The sequence below is a fragment of the Bombus pascuorum genome, chromosome 7 (assembly GCF_905332965.1).
Source record: "Bombus pascuorum chromosome 7, iyBomPasc1.1, whole genome shotgun sequence".
Classification (NCBI taxonomy): Eukaryota; Metazoa; Arthropoda; class Insecta; order Hymenoptera; family Apidae; genus Bombus; species Bombus pascuorum.
Genome location: NC_083494.1, coordinates 7,483,930 through 7,502,135, shown reverse-complemented (window position 1 = coordinate 7,502,135; position 18,206 = coordinate 7,483,930). Strand labels below are relative to the sequence as shown.

The 18,206-nt window shown below is 41.8% G+C and overlaps 1 protein-coding gene across 1 annotated transcript; it reads right to left on the bottom strand.

The window, feature by feature from the left end:
- Positions 1–10,830: 10,830 nt before the first annotated feature.
- On the bottom strand, positions 10,831–18,094 carry LOC132909165 (toll-like receptor Tollo). The gene has a single exon (XM_060963789.1). The coding sequence runs from the start codon at positions 17,337–17,339 to the stop codon at positions 13,410–13,412; it is 3,930 nt and encodes a 1,309-aa protein (XP_060819772.1). The 5' UTR covers positions 17,340–18,094; the 3' UTR covers positions 10,831–13,409.
- Between the last annotated feature and the right edge of the window lie 112 nt (positions 18,095–18,206).

Here is an 18,206-nt window from a genome sequence, read left to right as displayed (position 1 = left end):
TTGTTGAGGTGAATAACACTGCAGTGTTCATGTTCACATTTTATCATAACGTTTCGTCTCGAAACTATTCTCGTAAATGAAAAAAATGCTTTCGTCAGATTAAATGAGAGCTACCTCTTTTTACTATTATTCTTTCCTTTCTCTCCCTTCTATCCTTTTAACGTCGTTCGTCTTATTTTCACAGCGTTAAGTATGTAATTCGTTTCTTTACCGATCGGATCATTTTAAGCGAACCATTGTACATTTTTCGCGAAGTTTTTTGACGACTTTCAACGAATTTTTATACATTTAAACCGTGCAAAAACTTGTTATTCACCGAAGATTAATGCGGTCTCAATGGACCTGGAGCGCAACGGGAGCTTGGCGAATAAAGAGCCAGCATTTTACACTGGGCGTTACATTGAATCCATTTTGTAATTGTACGATCCCCCTGAGAATTCAATTTGTGTGTAATATTTGTTTTCCTTTTGTTCTAATTAATCTGACAGAGTTGTTTCAGATTAAAGTTGCTCAATTTATGAATATTTTATGAATGATTCATTATTTATGCAATTTGCTCTCTAACTACCAGATTTTTCAAATACATATTTTGTCAGTATAGATAAAAAAATATTGAAATCATTGAAAAAAAACATAGATTTCTCTCTTTATTGTATCTCAATAAAATTCAATAAACGTAACAATTAATCCAACCAATGAATGAATTTTTCTCAAAGCTTTTTAAAATTTTAAATTCTGTATTATAATATAATAATATTGAAAAATATGTAAGAATATAAAATAATTTTAAGAATTTTAATACTCTTCCAATAATCCATAATAAAAGATTTAAAACAAAAGTTTCGTTTCTATCCGAGGCTTTTCAAAATTCCACGCTCTGCCGATGTAGCGATATTTTTGGAAACTCTAATATTCTTTTAATAGTACACGATACAACATGTTTCAATAAAACGCAGCGAAAATATGTCAAATAAATATTTGAAAGCGCGCAACGTTCCCAAATATGCCAGAAAGAGGAAGTTTACACAAAAATCCTACCTTTCAAACGAAGCACCTTTCACGACAAGTCCTCTCCTATCACAGCTATACACACATATATATACAGGTTTTCCCAGCATTCAGATAAATGACGCCCGGATAATCGGTTAAACGCTGCCCCGATAATCCGGCTTCCAGTGTACACGAGTGGAACACGGATGACACCGTGGTCGGGACAAGCGTTTCACACCTTTCATCCAAAAACACGATAAGATCCACTCTTTCCCTTCTCTCTTTCTCTTTCTCTTTCCGCTATACCGCCTGTTACGATGCATTTTTTTCTGGACTCGTCAGAATTTTCAAGTGACGAAGACCCGGCACAGGGAAATTGAGTTGATGGCTGTTATGGTGTAATCAGTCCTAATAAGGCATGCGAGAGGAGGGTCGTAGAATGGCCACTTAATACAGAATAAGTTTGTAATTTCGGGCTGTGACGCGACGATGACTCTGGAGAAACGTTGAGACGTGCAAGAGGCCGCGCTACAATTACGAATTCGACGTTGTCGATCCTCCAGGACGCGCCTGTCAAAATACATTACACATCCTCGAGGCTAAAAGTCTTGGATTGACTGTGGATAAATCGAGTGTTTGACGATCAGCGATTTCAGAAAGTAATAATTCCAACGGTGATTGTCGATTGAGTGGAAGAGGAATTTTTGTAGTTTTTTGGTTTGCTTTTGCGTTGTTTCGAGAGCGTTTGTGACGAACTTGCGCGCACGAGTTTAAATTACGACTGAAGAATTTCGTGTCATTCAGCGGACGGCACAAATTACAAGAATTCGATGGAGGGGATTGTTTATTTTTTCGTATCCGTAAGAGATTAAGCGAGCAGTGAAGTATTGCGTAAATGTTGTGGAAATAATGTTATTGAAAGGCGTACGTTACATAGTTGGTTCGTTAGAAAAGCAATACATGTACCTAAGAAAAACAATTTTTTTCTGGAAATTTATATAACAAGCGTATATAAAATAATTTCTACTAAACCTATTGTATACAAATTAGAGACGTAACAGAATTTTCGTGATTTAAAACGACTACATTTAAATTCTGCGTATGATTCGTCTTTACTGAATCTTCTGAAATTTTCACAATGTTAGAAAAACACCCAATAGACCTCATAAAAGATATAACTTAGAAAAAACGAAGCTGGCACCCCGCTGGGGGTAGCCGCCCACATGCTATATTTATTTTTTATTTATATTTTTTTTTCTTCACCAACAAGATATAACACTTTACCAAATGTCCACAAGGACAAATTGTAAAATAACCAAAATAAAATAAAAAAAAAAAAATGTTAGAAAACAAAATTTAATAATATGCGTTAATACAAAATATACAAAATCGCAAATAAAACGTTACATTGGCTAAATGTTAACCTGTGATATTGATAAACGTATTCTTACAAGAATGTAATGAATCTTCTATACTTTTATAAACTTTCTTCAAAGCTTAAAGAACTTTCAAATCTACCAACTAACAAACTCAAAGTTACAATAAAAATTCTCCATTATAACGATTCAAACAAACTGCCTCCAAAAAATAGGAGGTCGTTCAATGAATCTTCAATATCTTCTCCATAAATATCAAACAAAAGCTTACCGCCACACCCCATCACCTAAGTCAAGAGTCAAAGACTATATACTTGAAGCCTAAGCTTCCCATTGCCAAGCTTAATAGAATCGATCAGAGCTGATAAAATTGCTTATCGGCAGGGCGTTGGTAAGAATCGAAGTTAACGAGGAAAGAACGTGTCGCGAATTTATCTCGGAATCATATTTAATCCTGTTGGCGAGACGAGGACGAAAAGGAAAAGAGAGCGCGAGAGAAAGAGGCAAAGGTTGGGAGTTGGCAGGGGCAGGCGCCAAACTCACCACGGGCGGCGCAATTTGTTCCTTTTATCCGGGGGTAGCGTTTCTTGTTTCTGATGCCGGCCAAGCCGGGCGAGAGTGGAAACTGCTCACTTAAGATAGGCTATCTGACCAGCCACGTTGGAAGAACGTCCGCCTCCGGGACTACATCGTTCCATCGAGCACGTCATCGTTCTAATTAATTCCAACGCCCCACACTCGATTGATCAAGATATTATGGCCGGTGCAATTAGCGGTCGCTCGTTCGACAGTTGATTGATGCGGCGGCGCCTCCGCTTGCCTGCATCGCGTGGAAACCACGAAAAAAGGAGCAATGAAGAATAAAAGGGGTGGAGGGAAATAAAATGGAAGGAAAAAGTATGAGAAGAAAATAAAGGAATGGCAGTGGAAGAGGTGGAATGGAAGACACTCGTATATGCGGAGAAACAGCGGGATGGCTAAGCCTGCCGCGAACCCTGTCGAAAATAAATGACCCTCGAAATTGTGGCGTACGGTGTACCGGTGTCTCGATAACGCGGAGACTGTACCTGGATATCGCATACAACGTGGCTATCGGCTTCTTCGGACGAGCGCCGACGATGGTTCCCACCCCTTCAATGGCTACGTTTATCTTGTGTCGTTCGACGTCCTGCGAACCGAATGGGAGATTCACAGACGAATCGAATGGACTGGGAAAAAGGGATGTTGTTCCGTTCATTCTTTTTACGTTGCTATTTTCTCAGAAATTGACGAGGATAGGGAATGAGGTAGTTTCGAGGATTGTACTCTGTTCGCGATTCACGATGACCTTGGCGATAAAGGAATTTTTATAAATATTTTTTTTATAATCATTTCGTGATTTGCGATTATTTATGTTATCTTCCGACGATAAATATATTGGAAATTTGTGGCTTGTTTCTTAAAAAGTCGAACGCTGATGTGTATCCATATAACGAGTTCGAGAGATCGTCTAAATAATGCAATTGATCTGTTGGATTTCTAACATGCTTAAAATTATGCTTGTAGAATGATAGATTTTGTGATAATAAGAGAACGGAAGGTTTACTTTTGTGATAAAATTGATGTTTGGCAATGGATGAAAATCTAAAGATATTAAGTTACGTGCATTGTTTGTCAAAAATAAAGACCCGTCATAACGAAGAACTACCTTTTGTATGTATGTATTATTAGTCAATCTGACAGACAATATCTGTTCGCATTGCCTGAAAAAGAAACCTATTGTTTGTTCGGGAACCTTATTGGAAGAGTTGAATATTTCCATCGATGAAAAATTTCTATAACGATCCAAATAAATTGTAACCGATAGGTTGGTTAATTGACGCGGCATCAGTTTCCAATTTGAACGTCCAATTCTTATTCAACGTTTTTTCAATCGTATATTGTATGCGGTCGATGAAGAGAGGAACTCTTCGTTAACAATAGTTGTTCATTAAAGTTGCATATAAACGATCAAAATCACTATCGGTGAACTTTGAGTAATTTAAAATTCGTCTGGTTAGAATTATTAGTTCCGATTATACGATATAGATTTTTCATTTCGTTACATTTATTCTGTCGTCCTCGTTAAGTGACTACCAGTTGTGAAATCTGCCGTTGTTCATAATTAAGTGAAATTTGATCGAAGACTCCGATATTTCGATGTCGAATTCGATAGTCTGGATTCTCCTGCGTAATAATTTACCAATTAATAACGTTGGTGTATTGGCAAGTTACAAGTATCGAATTACAGATTTTTTTCTTACAAATTTAGTTTAATTAAATGATCTGTAATTTACAAGATTTACTTTAAAAACTTCATTCGTTTTGCTACTGTAACACGACCCAATTAATACTAAAACCTCGTAACTTGTGGCGCGCAAAGTTTCACTAATAATAATAGTAGAATCGTAAATACAAAAAAATTCTAATAAAAGAGCAATCGTCAATAGTTAACACATTAAGTAGTTTGATCTTGCAAAGTCGTTACGTTTTTCAGATGCGAGCTTCTAAATATTTCACGTTACAATTGTAGCGTATAACAAATATTAACTCGTCTAGTACGAAGTAGTTTTCATTGATTATTACACGTGTTATACCGGAGTCCAATTAATCCATAATTATGCCGTAGGCATTGTTCATATCTTCCCATGACTCGTGCACGAACGCATTCTTTTCCAGTTATAGGTACGTGCTATAGAGTTAACGATTAAAAGTCTCTCTGACGATCGCTCTAATTTCCATTTCTAATTGGAACCTAGTTAACGCAACATATCTTCCAACACTGGTAATTTGTGTTTCGAAACAGAATATACGGACTGCTTCGTTCTTTTTTCAATTCTAATAAGCGATATTTGCACATCATTGTGTTTCATTATGATATTTATACGCCGATTAATTAAATTCAAACCAATTGAGTCTTCCCTTGTTTGATAATAAATAGGTAGATAATAAAGTTCAAGCAAATTACAAGGAGATAAAAATGTAAAAGTAAATTTCTTTCTATTGCAAGTTCTGATAGGAAGATAATACTTCAATTATATACTTTTATACTAACTTTAATTGTATACTTTAAATTTACGATCTCCTAATTCTATAACGAATTATCAAGTACTCCTTCTAGCCATTAATTTCCCATTAGTTCATACAATTTGATCGAATTTATATAGTTACTGTTACCACAAATCCACCAAATTTCATAATAATATTCCTACAGCGAACCAAGAGTCGCTAAACGTTCGTCAAGATCATCACTAATTCAGTCATCAGTCGTCTGTTCAAGCCAACCACGATCTTGATCTTACAATTGGAACAATGATTCGTCCAAATTTGAAACTGTAAGGTAACGCTTGAATTTGTCAGCGTCGCCGCCGAAAAGCCTTAAATTATCGATCCACTTAACGGGGGCGGGCCTCGCGGACGGCTTACTTTGATTATTAAACGCGTCTATATGACCCACTATTCCGCTCGATATCAGCGTGCTCTTATTATTATTCCATTTGCTGGCCGCGCGGCGCAACCCGCCCGGCAAATGTAATTTGCCCGAGAGCATCCTAAAGTCATAATGTCATTAGCCTGTGCTCGCCACGACTCTTTTCTAGTATTCGTGGCCCGCGGCCATTCAAATATTTGACTCGTGGTGTAGTGCACGCGCGCCACCCTCGCCGTTTAATTCCGTGCCGCTTTGGGATTTTCTGGCAACGTGCTTGTATATCTCCGTGCCTCTTGATAAAACTATTACCTTCATAAGAGAGAAGGGGTAGGACCTTTTTTCAGTCTGTGGAAAATAGAGAGAGAGAGAGAAAACGGCGCTTTAAAAGCCGATCCAAACCCATCCTCTTACGAACCAACTGTAACTTATGCCCTCGAATCTTGCTCGAGGACGTGACCTGACGGTGTAACACGCGTGAAATTCCCGGATACCCAGCTCAAGCTTCTCGTGGTTCAGGTTGCGCCAGGGGTTGCAACCCTTTGCGGTCAAACAGTCGACTGCGTAGGTCTCTCATCGCGTATATGCGGTGTACAGAATTAAATATGTGCGATATAGCCCGCATAATGTCGAGTCTCGTTGGGAACAGAGAAGAGATCATGCGTGATGTTCTTGATGAAGATTGCAGAGGAAGAATATGTTAAAGGGTGGTTTTATGATAAAGGGGAACAAGCTTAACGTCTTTCAACTCGATTTTGAGATAAATTAGAGCGAGTGATAGATCTCGAATCGTTCAGAATTAAAGGAAAGTTGATAGCTTCGTATTTAATTAGTGTCGGAGGCATCGTGTTTTATCCGCATATTACATTCCCCTCTAAAAATACCAAATAGAAGGTAAAATTCCTAATCTAAAAGTTTCCTGAGAAATGTTAATTGCATCCCTAGAAAGATCGCAAATAAATTAAAAGATTCCAAACCTAACAGTTACCTGCTGCAACATTTTAATCACACTGCCCTGAAAAAATCCCATATAGTAGGAACCTAACATTCCTAACTTAAGAGTTCGTTCCATGAAATTTTAATCGTTCCAAAAGAATTTCAAATAAATCGTAAAATTCCTAAGTCAAAAGTTAACGCCAAGAAATGTTAATCGTATTCTTCTAAAAATATCCCAAATACGAACCCCTAAAATTCTCAACCTTTACCTTGCGAAATCACGCATTGCCATGTACGAAAGTATGACACAAGACTGCAAAGGGTTAAACACTTTCGTGGCTCGGTATTCGAGGGACTGTAATTTCCAGTAGGTTGAGGGGATGGGCGTTTCCGTTGTTATCACGGTCGCTGTGCTGGCCGTGTTGGAAAGGTCTGTTCGGTAAGTTGGCCGGCGTGATAAAGGTATTCTTGGCGAGGGTGCATGTACGCGCCGTATTTAACATTTTATTCCCAGAAGCGTCTCAGTTTTCCGCGATACGGCTAACGCGATAAATTATTCCGCGTTCCGCTTATCTTAGCCATTTCTCCGTCGCCGCAAGTCTCTGTGTCGTTCGCTTCTTCCGCATCGTCTTTCTATACGGTACTCCTTCTTCTCGTTCTTTTTTCTCTCTTCCTTTTCTTCCAGCCGTCTTGCTCGCTTAATGTCGGCGTTATTTAGCGCACGCGTGGGAAAACGTTGCCCGGCTTGAGTTACAACTGGCGCGAGGAAAAACCAACCAGCCTGGCTTCGGATTAACGTTCAGAGCCATCGTGTCAACTGCTGTACTCAATCTGATCGACCTTGTTTCGGTTTCCTCGAATTTGTTCGAGTAATTAGTACGTCTCGCATAATCAGGAAGCAGTATTAATTTTGGATAAATCTCTTGCCAAATAAATTAATTTAAGGGTCCAGAGGATGTATAATTTATCGTATAAATAATCATTATATTTGGGGGAAGAAAATTATGTAAGGTTGAAGCATGCATAAGTTTGAAAATTTATGGGTTATTATGCTACGCCCATGTTGGATCGCGAGGGTTAATAAAGGAGAAATGGGGAAAGTACATATTTCATTCAAAGTGTTAATCAAAGTGTACACAGTCAGTTGCAAAAAGCTTTATGATTTTTTTTTTTAGAATAGTTAGCCAAATAAATTGATTGAAATTTAATGTAAACTTCAAATATGATACTTTGTGCCGAAAGTTTGTTGCATCCCAAGTGACTAAGGAATTGAAATAGAAAAAACTTCTGGTACTCACGTACTTACGTTGTTTACCATTCCAACTCCTCGTTGTATCTCATTTAATTTCAAAAAAAGGAACAAGAACTTTAATATCTATATGCTGTTTCCAAGAAACCAGCTCATAAAGCTCTACGTGACTCACTCTGTATTTGAATATGAGTTGTATGACGATACAAGGAACGTTCCGCTATTATACCTCGAACAGATTTAAGACAGTGATTGGAAATCATATCGAAATATTTATATCGCGATAAAGGTCTGCTTCTGTAATAACTGTTACCTTAGTACGAACAGGCAAATATCCTATTCAGAGGCTGGAAGTGAACACGCTAACTCGTTACGAAACTATAACGTGTCGTTCATACGTAACAGATTTATCGTTTGACGATATATGATTCAATTTCTCTGCACTCCATTAGTTATTGAATAGCACAGAAATAACAGCTTAAGGTAAGCGGCTCTTATAATTAATCACGTACAACATGCTGCAAAAATAATGCAGATTTTCGCGATTTATCATTTTCATTATTAATCATCTTCCTCGGTAAAACGTTTCTAGCGTAAAGCGGCTTCTTTTTTTTGGAAACCCGGCAGATTTTTTCTACTTATGCTCCCAAGCCTTTTATAAATATATCATGTGTGTATGTGTATTATACACGAAAAATGTAGAAATTTCATCAGCACTATAATGTGCTAGACTGTCATGATTATATTAATAATGTTCAAAACAAATCTGAATATGTGAGATGTTACTGCTGCAAGATATTTGACGCAAAAATAATATTTCGTAAAGTTTGCAAAAACCTTGTATAATCAATTATTCAAATTATTATTGTATTATATATATTATATGTAATTATTATGTATAATCTAATTATTATTATTGTAATAATTCGATGGAAGTCGATCTCAGTTTCAATCGTTATTCCATAGAACAGTCAATAATTCATTGTTAATAAGCCTCAATATTCAATAAGGTTATTCATGCTATATATTAATTTTTTTGCAATAAATATCTTATAATTTCTACATGCATCCTGAAATTCGTTTTTGATTTTACCAATGCAATCGTAATAATTATGTCACGTATACTGCTAATCAAATTTCAATGCGTCTTTACATAACACATATGATACATACATAAAGGTTTCTATGGCGAGTGTTCAAGTACTTTCCCGAGCCACTGCAGCTAACGTTCTCAAGTGTTCGCGCCTTGGTCGAGGATCTATTTCCTGTATTCGAGCCTGAAGAAACCTCTCGAGAGGATGCTTTCTCGAAAACCAAACACTTACGGCCGTAAATGATCGATAACGCTCCCGAAATATCCACCAGGTGATTCAACTTAGGATACTATCAGAGAGAAATTCAATTTATCGAGTATAATCCAATCTTAATCCAGACGGATTAAATCCAACTGTTCACGTCGAATTCGATATAGATCGTATTAATAGAACCAGCAGGAAACAACTCGAGTAGAAAACTGTGAGTAAGAGTTTCGTAGACGGAAAGATAGTGATTCTTCTTCGCGATATGTAACGAATAATCTTTGGTCTGAATCGCGCACAGATATTACGATAAGAGATATCGCTCATTTTAAACCATCAAGTACCAAATAGTATAAAAATCACATAAACGTAAAGTTATTAAATGACACGAGTAAAGTAATTTATATCTGGTTTTGTCAAAGTACATAAAGTATATATTAGAGTAATTGACATTTTGCAGAAACTCGTTACAAGTCGGAGACACAGAGACGGTTTTTATAATTTAGAAAAGATATCGCTATGAATACTTTGATGTTTTTTACTTTTGTAAAACTGTAAGATCCATATGCAGAGAAAAATAGCGATGGAAAAAGTATTAAGCAATGATAAAGAAACAAAAACGAATTATATGATATATATATATATATATATATATATATATCATATATATATATATAAAAATTAAATATATATATATATATTATAATATATATATATATATATATATATATATATATATATATATATATATTTAATTGGTAAAATGCAACTTCTAAAAGTCGAATTAAACCATTCTACTTCGAATTTTATAGTCAAGCGTCCCTATCGTACATGTATATGTATAATAAAGTATAGTAAATCGCGATAAAGTGAAAGTGTAGCGAATGCTGTGTTGTATCTTCGCACGTCTCATCCACAAAAACCATATACCTCCCCAGGGTGAGGCTTGAAGTGTCTAATAAAAATTCCCTCGAAACCCGACGAATAATAACTGGCCATTATCAGGTTTGGCTACTTGCTGATACAGCCAGGTGAAAGTGTGAACAAGTTTATGCGGCCAGAGGTATACCATTATCGATGGAGCTCGATATACACCCTGAAAATTTATCGTACGACTGTAGCCGCCACGTCATTCAGTCGCGGAATATTAATAAGCGTTTTAGGTACTCGTCCATCTCACGCAGGGAATAATCACCGACCAATATTAATAAGTTTTTACGTTCGACGTTCAAGTTAAGAAAAAGAGAAGAAGAAAGAAGAAAGAGTGAAACTGAAAAAGATCAGACAAAGGGAAGAGGGGGTGGGATAGAGAAAAGCGATCGGAAGGCGAGCAACTTGGTGAAAAGAGGAGCCACGTTCGACGAGGGGAGAAAGCTATTAGTGTCGGACGAATTAAAACGAGTTCGCGAAGGACGTCAAAGTTCGGGGCTTTCCTCCGATGGAAAACTTTCGAGTTAGCCGCGTTCACTGACCCGGACACGGTTTCTCACGGGCGAAGTGACAAGGGAACAAAAGAATATTCTTCTTTCTCTTATATTTTTTTTTACAAAACAAACGTGTTTATTTTTCATGGTTCTTTGCTGAAATGGAAAGTGGCAATTAATTTAATAATCACGTAACAGATCGTGAATACAATATACATATATATATATAATATATATGCGTGATTCGATGAGCGTATTTACAACAATACAATACAATTAATAAATCCGCAAATTCCTTGAAGAGAGTGGAGAAATTTTCTCTCGTTTAAGAGACCAGTTTAATAGCCCTATATATAGGTACAAGTGCCTGGCCACTTTGATGTGCTCGAGAAGTGTGCGTGAAGTTATTTACAACGTTAGATTATACACAAGTATTTACAGGAGGTATTCACTTACAGACTAATAAGCGTTTGGCGACCGTTGCTTTTTCTCGCAAAAGACAGTCGTGAATCTTAGGAACGAGGTGTGTTTCGCTAGACGTCTCCTGTCTTTTCGTCTTTTTTCCCTTTTATTTTCTCTTTTTTTATTTTCACACTCTCTCATCTCCTCCTCGATCCATGTACCAACGTAACTTCTCTTTTTCTTCTGTTTATTCTTTTTCAAACACGCGCTTCTAAGAGACGATTTCTCTCGTTAATGCTCCCACACATTCGTTTAAATTCCTTTCTCTCTAGCTAACGAATTGACGAACGAACGACAGGAATGAGAACTAGGGATGTGCCGACTCCGTCTCCCGAGAACAAGGGAAAAAATATACAATTAGTACGAAGAAGAGCTCACCCCGGGATCACGGGGCACACACGCGACACGTACGACACGTATCGTTCTCGTCTTTTCTCTCTTTCATTTCCGATCGGTGTACGGGCCGCTTCGAACGCTTCGATGATCCTGTAGCTACCAACTCGATCGCGTTCCCGAGCGCTCTTTTACGGGAAGAAAGGGAGAAAAATATAAAATACACCGTATTGGAAGAAAAACGCTTGATCGCTGAAGTAAACGTACAGTCCTCGGAAATAAAAATTAATCTGGAACTAAATACGAGCGTATCCATCGCTTTTGAGAAACACGAAGTTACCACGATGGTTTTACGTGTTTTTCACGAGAATGGGGTGAATTATATTTTACATCGTGCGTAGAGAAATTTATACGAGAAATAGAGATCTTTGAGTAGCTTTAATTTGTCCCATTCTCGTGTGCGTTAAATCGTAGAGAGCAAAGGTTGTCGAAAAACGTTGAAATAACTAGAAGATTACGATTTTTAAAGAAACGAGTATCGTCAAAAAATAAAAAGAACGTCAAGAACTTTTGTCGATTAATAATTTACGAATCTTCTAATCATTCGGGAAAAAGTATATATCTCTCGATAAAAACCATCGTAATAGACTCTGAGAGTCACATAATCTCGCAATTCTCTCATAAAACAAAATCACATACTTCAAAACAAAAACATATTCATCCTTAACAAAACCGTATCATATCGCAATCGTCGAAGTGTCGTAAAACAAACGAAATCACAGAGTTTGGTCGGCTAAATCGCGAACGAATGGAAAATAAATAACAACGTACGTGAGAAAAAAAAGGTGAAAACTCGCGATCGATCGAGGTGCACGGTGAAATCGGTGGATGCTAGTCTGACGAAGCGGCACGGCCGGTGAGAGTTATTTTTCAAGCGTGATCGAAACTCTCGACGTCACGAAAGCCCCGATGACGAGAAGAATTTCGAGGCCTGGCCTTTTCTTCGTTCGCTTTCAGAAATCGAAGGATGCACGCGAAGACGAATCCTGAACGAGGTGGTCGTGCAACAACGAAGAAGAATTTCTATAATCTACTTCGAATCTCTGGGGTTGCGTTTAATTTAATACTTTTTTTTTGTCAGTGTGTCTGTTTCATCTTAGGCCCTAAAGGAGTGACGAGAACAATAATTACATTCTATGTCCTCATTGACTGCCATGTTTTTTTTTCTTTTTATCACCTAAAGCTTTTACTCTTTTCGTACACATACACATATATCCGAAAAATGTTCATCGTAAAGAGAAAAAATTCTGTATTTTGAATTCCTTCTCTCTAGTACGAAAAAATAATGACTCGATCACGTGTGCGTTCCCTGTTACAAAGGAACCTGTATCAAATAAACTTGGCTCTCTTGATTTTATCGACATTCGCGTTCATACTCGTCGAGGTAAACGAAAAGGTTCGAGGCTGCCTCGCGTCCTATGGAAAACACTTTCTCGCGAGGCGATACTCTCGATACCGATGTCCAACCCCGACCCCGAAACCCCTGCATAAACGATCCTCCTCGCTCGTTCCGTAACACGGAACACGGAAACCCGAGGAAGATCCCTAATCAACCGATTCTAGTGGAAGAGCAAACAGAGCGACGCCGGGCGAATCGTCGCGTGTACGCCATCGCGTCGGTCCATCGCGAACGAAACTGTACAAATATCCTACCGTAACATACGTTCCCTCATTCTCTCTCTGTTCCTTTCATTTCCTATTTTTCTTTCTCTCCTTGTTCCACTCTCATTCCCATTCCTAGAGCGAATTTTTTACAATCGCAGGCTCCATCAGAGTCCAGCCTCCGACACGGTGAATCGTGGTTCGTCGCGCGACGGACGACGAGGACCGTCTATACTAGACGAAATAAGTACGAGGATTGGCTGGATGCGTCAAGACCTCACCAGGAGGTGCAGTGGGCACCGGTGGTTCCGGTATGGTGCTGTAAAGATGGCTGCCCCTCGAGGACAGGCTCGCCGGCCGTGCGTTTCCGCTGTGCAACGCACTGTAACCGCCGTGCTGATGTTGATGCTGATGCTGATGTTCCGCGCCGCTGTCCTCGTCCTCCGTCCTGCTGGACGCAGAGCTGACATAGGTGGACTGCGTGGGCGTTGGCGTGGGTGCGTGCACCGGTGCGACCAAAACGCCATTAGGCTTGGTCCATACGTCGCCAGCGGACGGTGCGGCGGTGTAACGCGCCGGTTTGCGATTTCGGTCGTTCACCTTCTTGCTGTCTCGCCTTTTGCCCACGGAATCGGGCATGGCGAACCGTAGTTTCTCCCAGAACCTCTTCTCGCCCCACATGACGACCGTGCAGGTTTGAAGCAGCAGCTGGAATTCGGGATCGCGAGCAGGAGCTTCCGTGGCCAGAAGAATGACCACGCGTCTTTTCCTCGAGCTGGGTCTGATGTTCTCCAGTGCGGTCCTCAAGGCAGCACGAAATTCCGTATGCTGCCATTCATTTGCCAAGAACACCGGCGAGAAAATGATAACGACGCGTCTGGCTGCCGCCGCAGCCGGTGGTACCGCTTCTTGCGGCCTGGCCGGTGGCAAATCTCGCCAATGAAGACAAAGAGCCAGGCCAGACTGTTCCAATTCCGCGGCCAAGAATCTGGAGACAAAATCCTCGTCTCTCTCGCTGTAGACTATGTAGCCGTCGTAAAGGCGATCCCTTTCTTCGTCCGGCGGCGTGGTCATTTTTCCAAGGCGAAGACCGTAACGTGCGTGCGCCCAGAGACGCACGTCCTGGCGGAAAGCGAAGGCGAGCGCGACGAACAGGCAAATGGCGATCACAGCCACCAAGGCGCCCGCTAAAAGCGGCACAAAGTTGCCACCTAGCAAAGGGATTTCCTGAATGCCACGGCTGACGGCCTCTGTAGACGGATCGCCGCAACGCTTCATAGCCTGCGCCAGAGTCTCGGCGCCGTCGCGGCAGTACATCTTCTCGGGATCCCCACGATGCTCGGCTAGCCAGCCGCGCAATTTAGCAGCGCTGCCGCATTCGCAGCTCCAAGCGTTACCCTCCAAAGCGACCCGCGTGCTATCCCCGACGCTGGGCAATGCTTCCCATGGTCTGAAGTTGACAATTCGATTGCTATCCAATCTCAACACCTCGAGATTCTTCATCTTTTTGAAGGTCGTGTTGCCCACGGTCGCGATCGCGTTGTGATCCAGGTAGAGCTCGGACATGCGTTCCAGCTGATCGAACTCGAAACCACGCAGCTCACGTAGCGCATTGTCCTCAAGGTGAAGGACGCGCAACGCACCCACGCCGTTGAACGTGAAATTATGAATCGCCGATATACCGCTGTTGTTCAGGAACAGTACCTCCAATCTGCGTTTTCCGATGAACACGTGGCTACCCAGGTCGCCGAGCTCGTTCCCATCCAGATAGATCTCGGTCGCGTCCATGGGTATCCTTTCAGGAACGTGTTTATAACCGGCGTTCGAACAGTCCACCACGTTGCTCGACCAGCTGTGGTCGTGATAGCACGAACAATTGTCCGGGCAGGTCATCTCGCAGTCGCACGCGTCGAAGTCGCAACAATGGCACAGAGCGAAACAATGCGCCACGTATTGACAGAGGAAGTCCTTCGGTTTCAGCGACAACAGAGGCCTTCGCGGAGTCGCGCGCGCGTGAACCATTTCGCACGTGACCGAATCGAGGTCCATCACTCGAGGATGCTGTCGAAGACGCGCCATTTCGTTGATTCTTGGTAACCATTCCATGGAACAGTTACATAGAATAGGATTATTTCCGATATAAAACTGTGGCAATTCTTCGTCCTCCGGTACTGCCTGCAACGCTATGGCAGCCACGTCCAGACTTCTTAACTCGTTCTCGTACAATACAACTTTCTGTAAGCTCCTCTTCTGAAGAAAAGTTCCAGGGACGATCGCGCGTATTTTGTTGTTGTTCAGGACCAACGTCTCCACGCTATCAGGCACGTTCGCATCAGCGATTTCGACGATTTGGTTGTAACTCGCGTCCAGCAACTTTATACGCAGCGTATTCCTAACCGAGTAATAATTCCCAAGCTCGCTTATCTGATTCGCGTGTATGTCCAACCACTCTATGCTGCTCGGAAGATGACTGTAGTCGAACCACAGCAACTTATTGTCCGACACGTTCAGCCAGACCAGGGTCGTGAGGCTGGTAAACGCGCCGCGAATCTCGGTTAGCTGGTTCCCGTCCAATCTAATAGCGCGCAACACCGGGTTGTTCGCAAACGCGCTCTGCTCCACGTGACGGATGTAATTGTTCGCCAGATTTAACACTTGCAGCGCGGGCAACGCGGCAAACGCTTCGCGCGACACGTTCTCCAGTTTGTTGTCTACCAGTCGTAGTCCATACAGTTCGCTCAACCCGTCGAACGAGTCATTGTCGATTCTGGACACGTGGTTTTTGCCAAGGTCAAGAGTCTTCAGCGAGTGGAGCACGCGAACCGCGTACGGAATCTCCGTTAGATAATTTCCTCGAAGAGAAAGATCCTGCAGGCCGGTTAGATTGTCGAACACGTGACGATGAAGCGTTCTGAGTTTATTCGTATCCAGAAAGAGCTGATTCAGAGTGGTCAAACCTATCGTATGTGCTGGATCGAATCTCGCTATGCGATTGTGCGAAAGAGTCAACGAGTGCAAATTCGTCAGGGAGCCGAAGCATCCATCCACCAGTGTTTCGATATCGTTGTGCTCGAGTTTTAGAATCTGAAGGCTGTATAGACCCTTGAACACGTGTGCGTCGATCCTCGTAAGCGCGTTAAAAGACAGATCCAAAATGACGAGTCGAACGAGTCTGGAAAACGTGTCTCTGTTAACCCAGCGATTTGTCAATTCATTGCTGTTTAAATCCAGTATCTGCAGTTCGTCCAGATTGTCTAACAAGCCCGGCGCTAATACTGCCAGCGAATTATTGCTAAGTATCAGCTCCCTTAATTCCTTCGTTCGTGAGAATAATTCCGGCGGCAATGCTACCAGACGATTGCTGGACATGTTGAGCGAGTGTAGCGCGGTCAATCCAGCCAGAGCGTGATCACCCACGGCTGTGATCACGTTCTCCTGCAGCTTCAACACCGTTAGGCTGCGCAGATTGCTCAGAGCTCGATCATGCAGGGTGCTGAGATCGTTGTTGCTGAGATCGAGCACCTCGAGACTAGGTGTACACGACTCGACCAAATCGGAGAAACCCAGGGAAACGATGTCCTGTAACTTGTTGCGCGTCAAGTTCAATGTAGCGAGACTCTGCACCGGGCACAGCAATTCAGACGGCAGTGTCCACAGATTGTTATCAGCCAGATCTAAATGCTGTAGATACGTTAAGCTACGAAGAGAATCCCTGTGTAGCTCTAAAGTCATTGCCGACCAATCACCGTTGTGCGTTCTCACGGATAACGTGCGTAAGTTGTGCGCGGACGCGAAAACACCGCCTGGCAAATATCGGATCTTGCAATAATCCACGCGAAGCTTCTCCAAACGAGGCAGAGGGGAGAAGAAACCGTGCGGCCCGTCTATCTGGCTCTCGAAGAACAACACGTCACTGCATTCCAAGGCCAAAGAACTGATCGAGTCCACTTGAATGGCCGAGAGATTGCCAATTAGGCTGGGCACGTTGGCGATAGTCCTAACCCTACAGGCCAGAGCTTTTTCCCCATCCTCTCCGTCCTTTTTCCACTCGCAGCCATTCGGTGCCTCGAGACTGGTGATGCTGCGGCCGTGTATCGTGCTAGCGTTGAAAAACAGCGACCAGACGATCCCCAACATCGCCAAACGAAGCCGTGTCGACTCCATAGCCGAGCAATTGTCGCACGCGCGTCGTTACTCGCAACAGCTCGCAAACTGACTCGCCTCCGTCGCGTGAGTCGCGTAAGCCAATCGTCGTAACGTTGCACTCCGGTCGTCACGCACTCATAGTCACTCTGTCACGGCACCACTTCTGTCCGAGCCGATTCGGATATGCGTTACACGCCGTTTTCCCCTTTCCCGATAAACAGCAGTGGAAACTTTCGAGATAATCTTTGACGATATCGTCGATAGCGCGTAGCAGAGATTTCACTGATCGACGAGGCTAAGAACACTAAAATAAGAGAACGGATAATCCCCAATAACGATGTTGTTCGACCTGCGAATAAAATAAACACCGAACGATCATAACCACTGACTTGACACAAACTTTGATATTCCTCGATCACTTGTATATTTTATACGTTGTCACGGTTACTACTTATCTCAAGAGGCGACCGGGGTTAAAAGTAAGATCGTTTAAAAGTAAAACCGAACTTCGTGAGAAACTACGTGTGCACAATGGTACGAAGTACAATCGGAGAGAGGAGAACGTCACAACGTTCCACCAAGAACGTCCGACAGCAACTGACTTCGACTCCGAATCCCTATTCCATCGACGGTCACGCACCCTGCATGACTGCCGGCGTGCAGCAACCCCCCCACTCCTCTCCCCACCACTGGCCAATTTTGCCTCCACCACCCTCTGTATATATCCCTCCAACGGTCCCCACTGAATTCCCTCCCGTTGAATACGAATATACGCTATAGTAGTAACGCCTGACTCTCTCTCTTTCTCTCTCGCTCTCTCTCTGCCTATCTCTTTCTCTCTGCGTAACACACACAGACGTATACAAAGAGAAAGGAACAAGTATA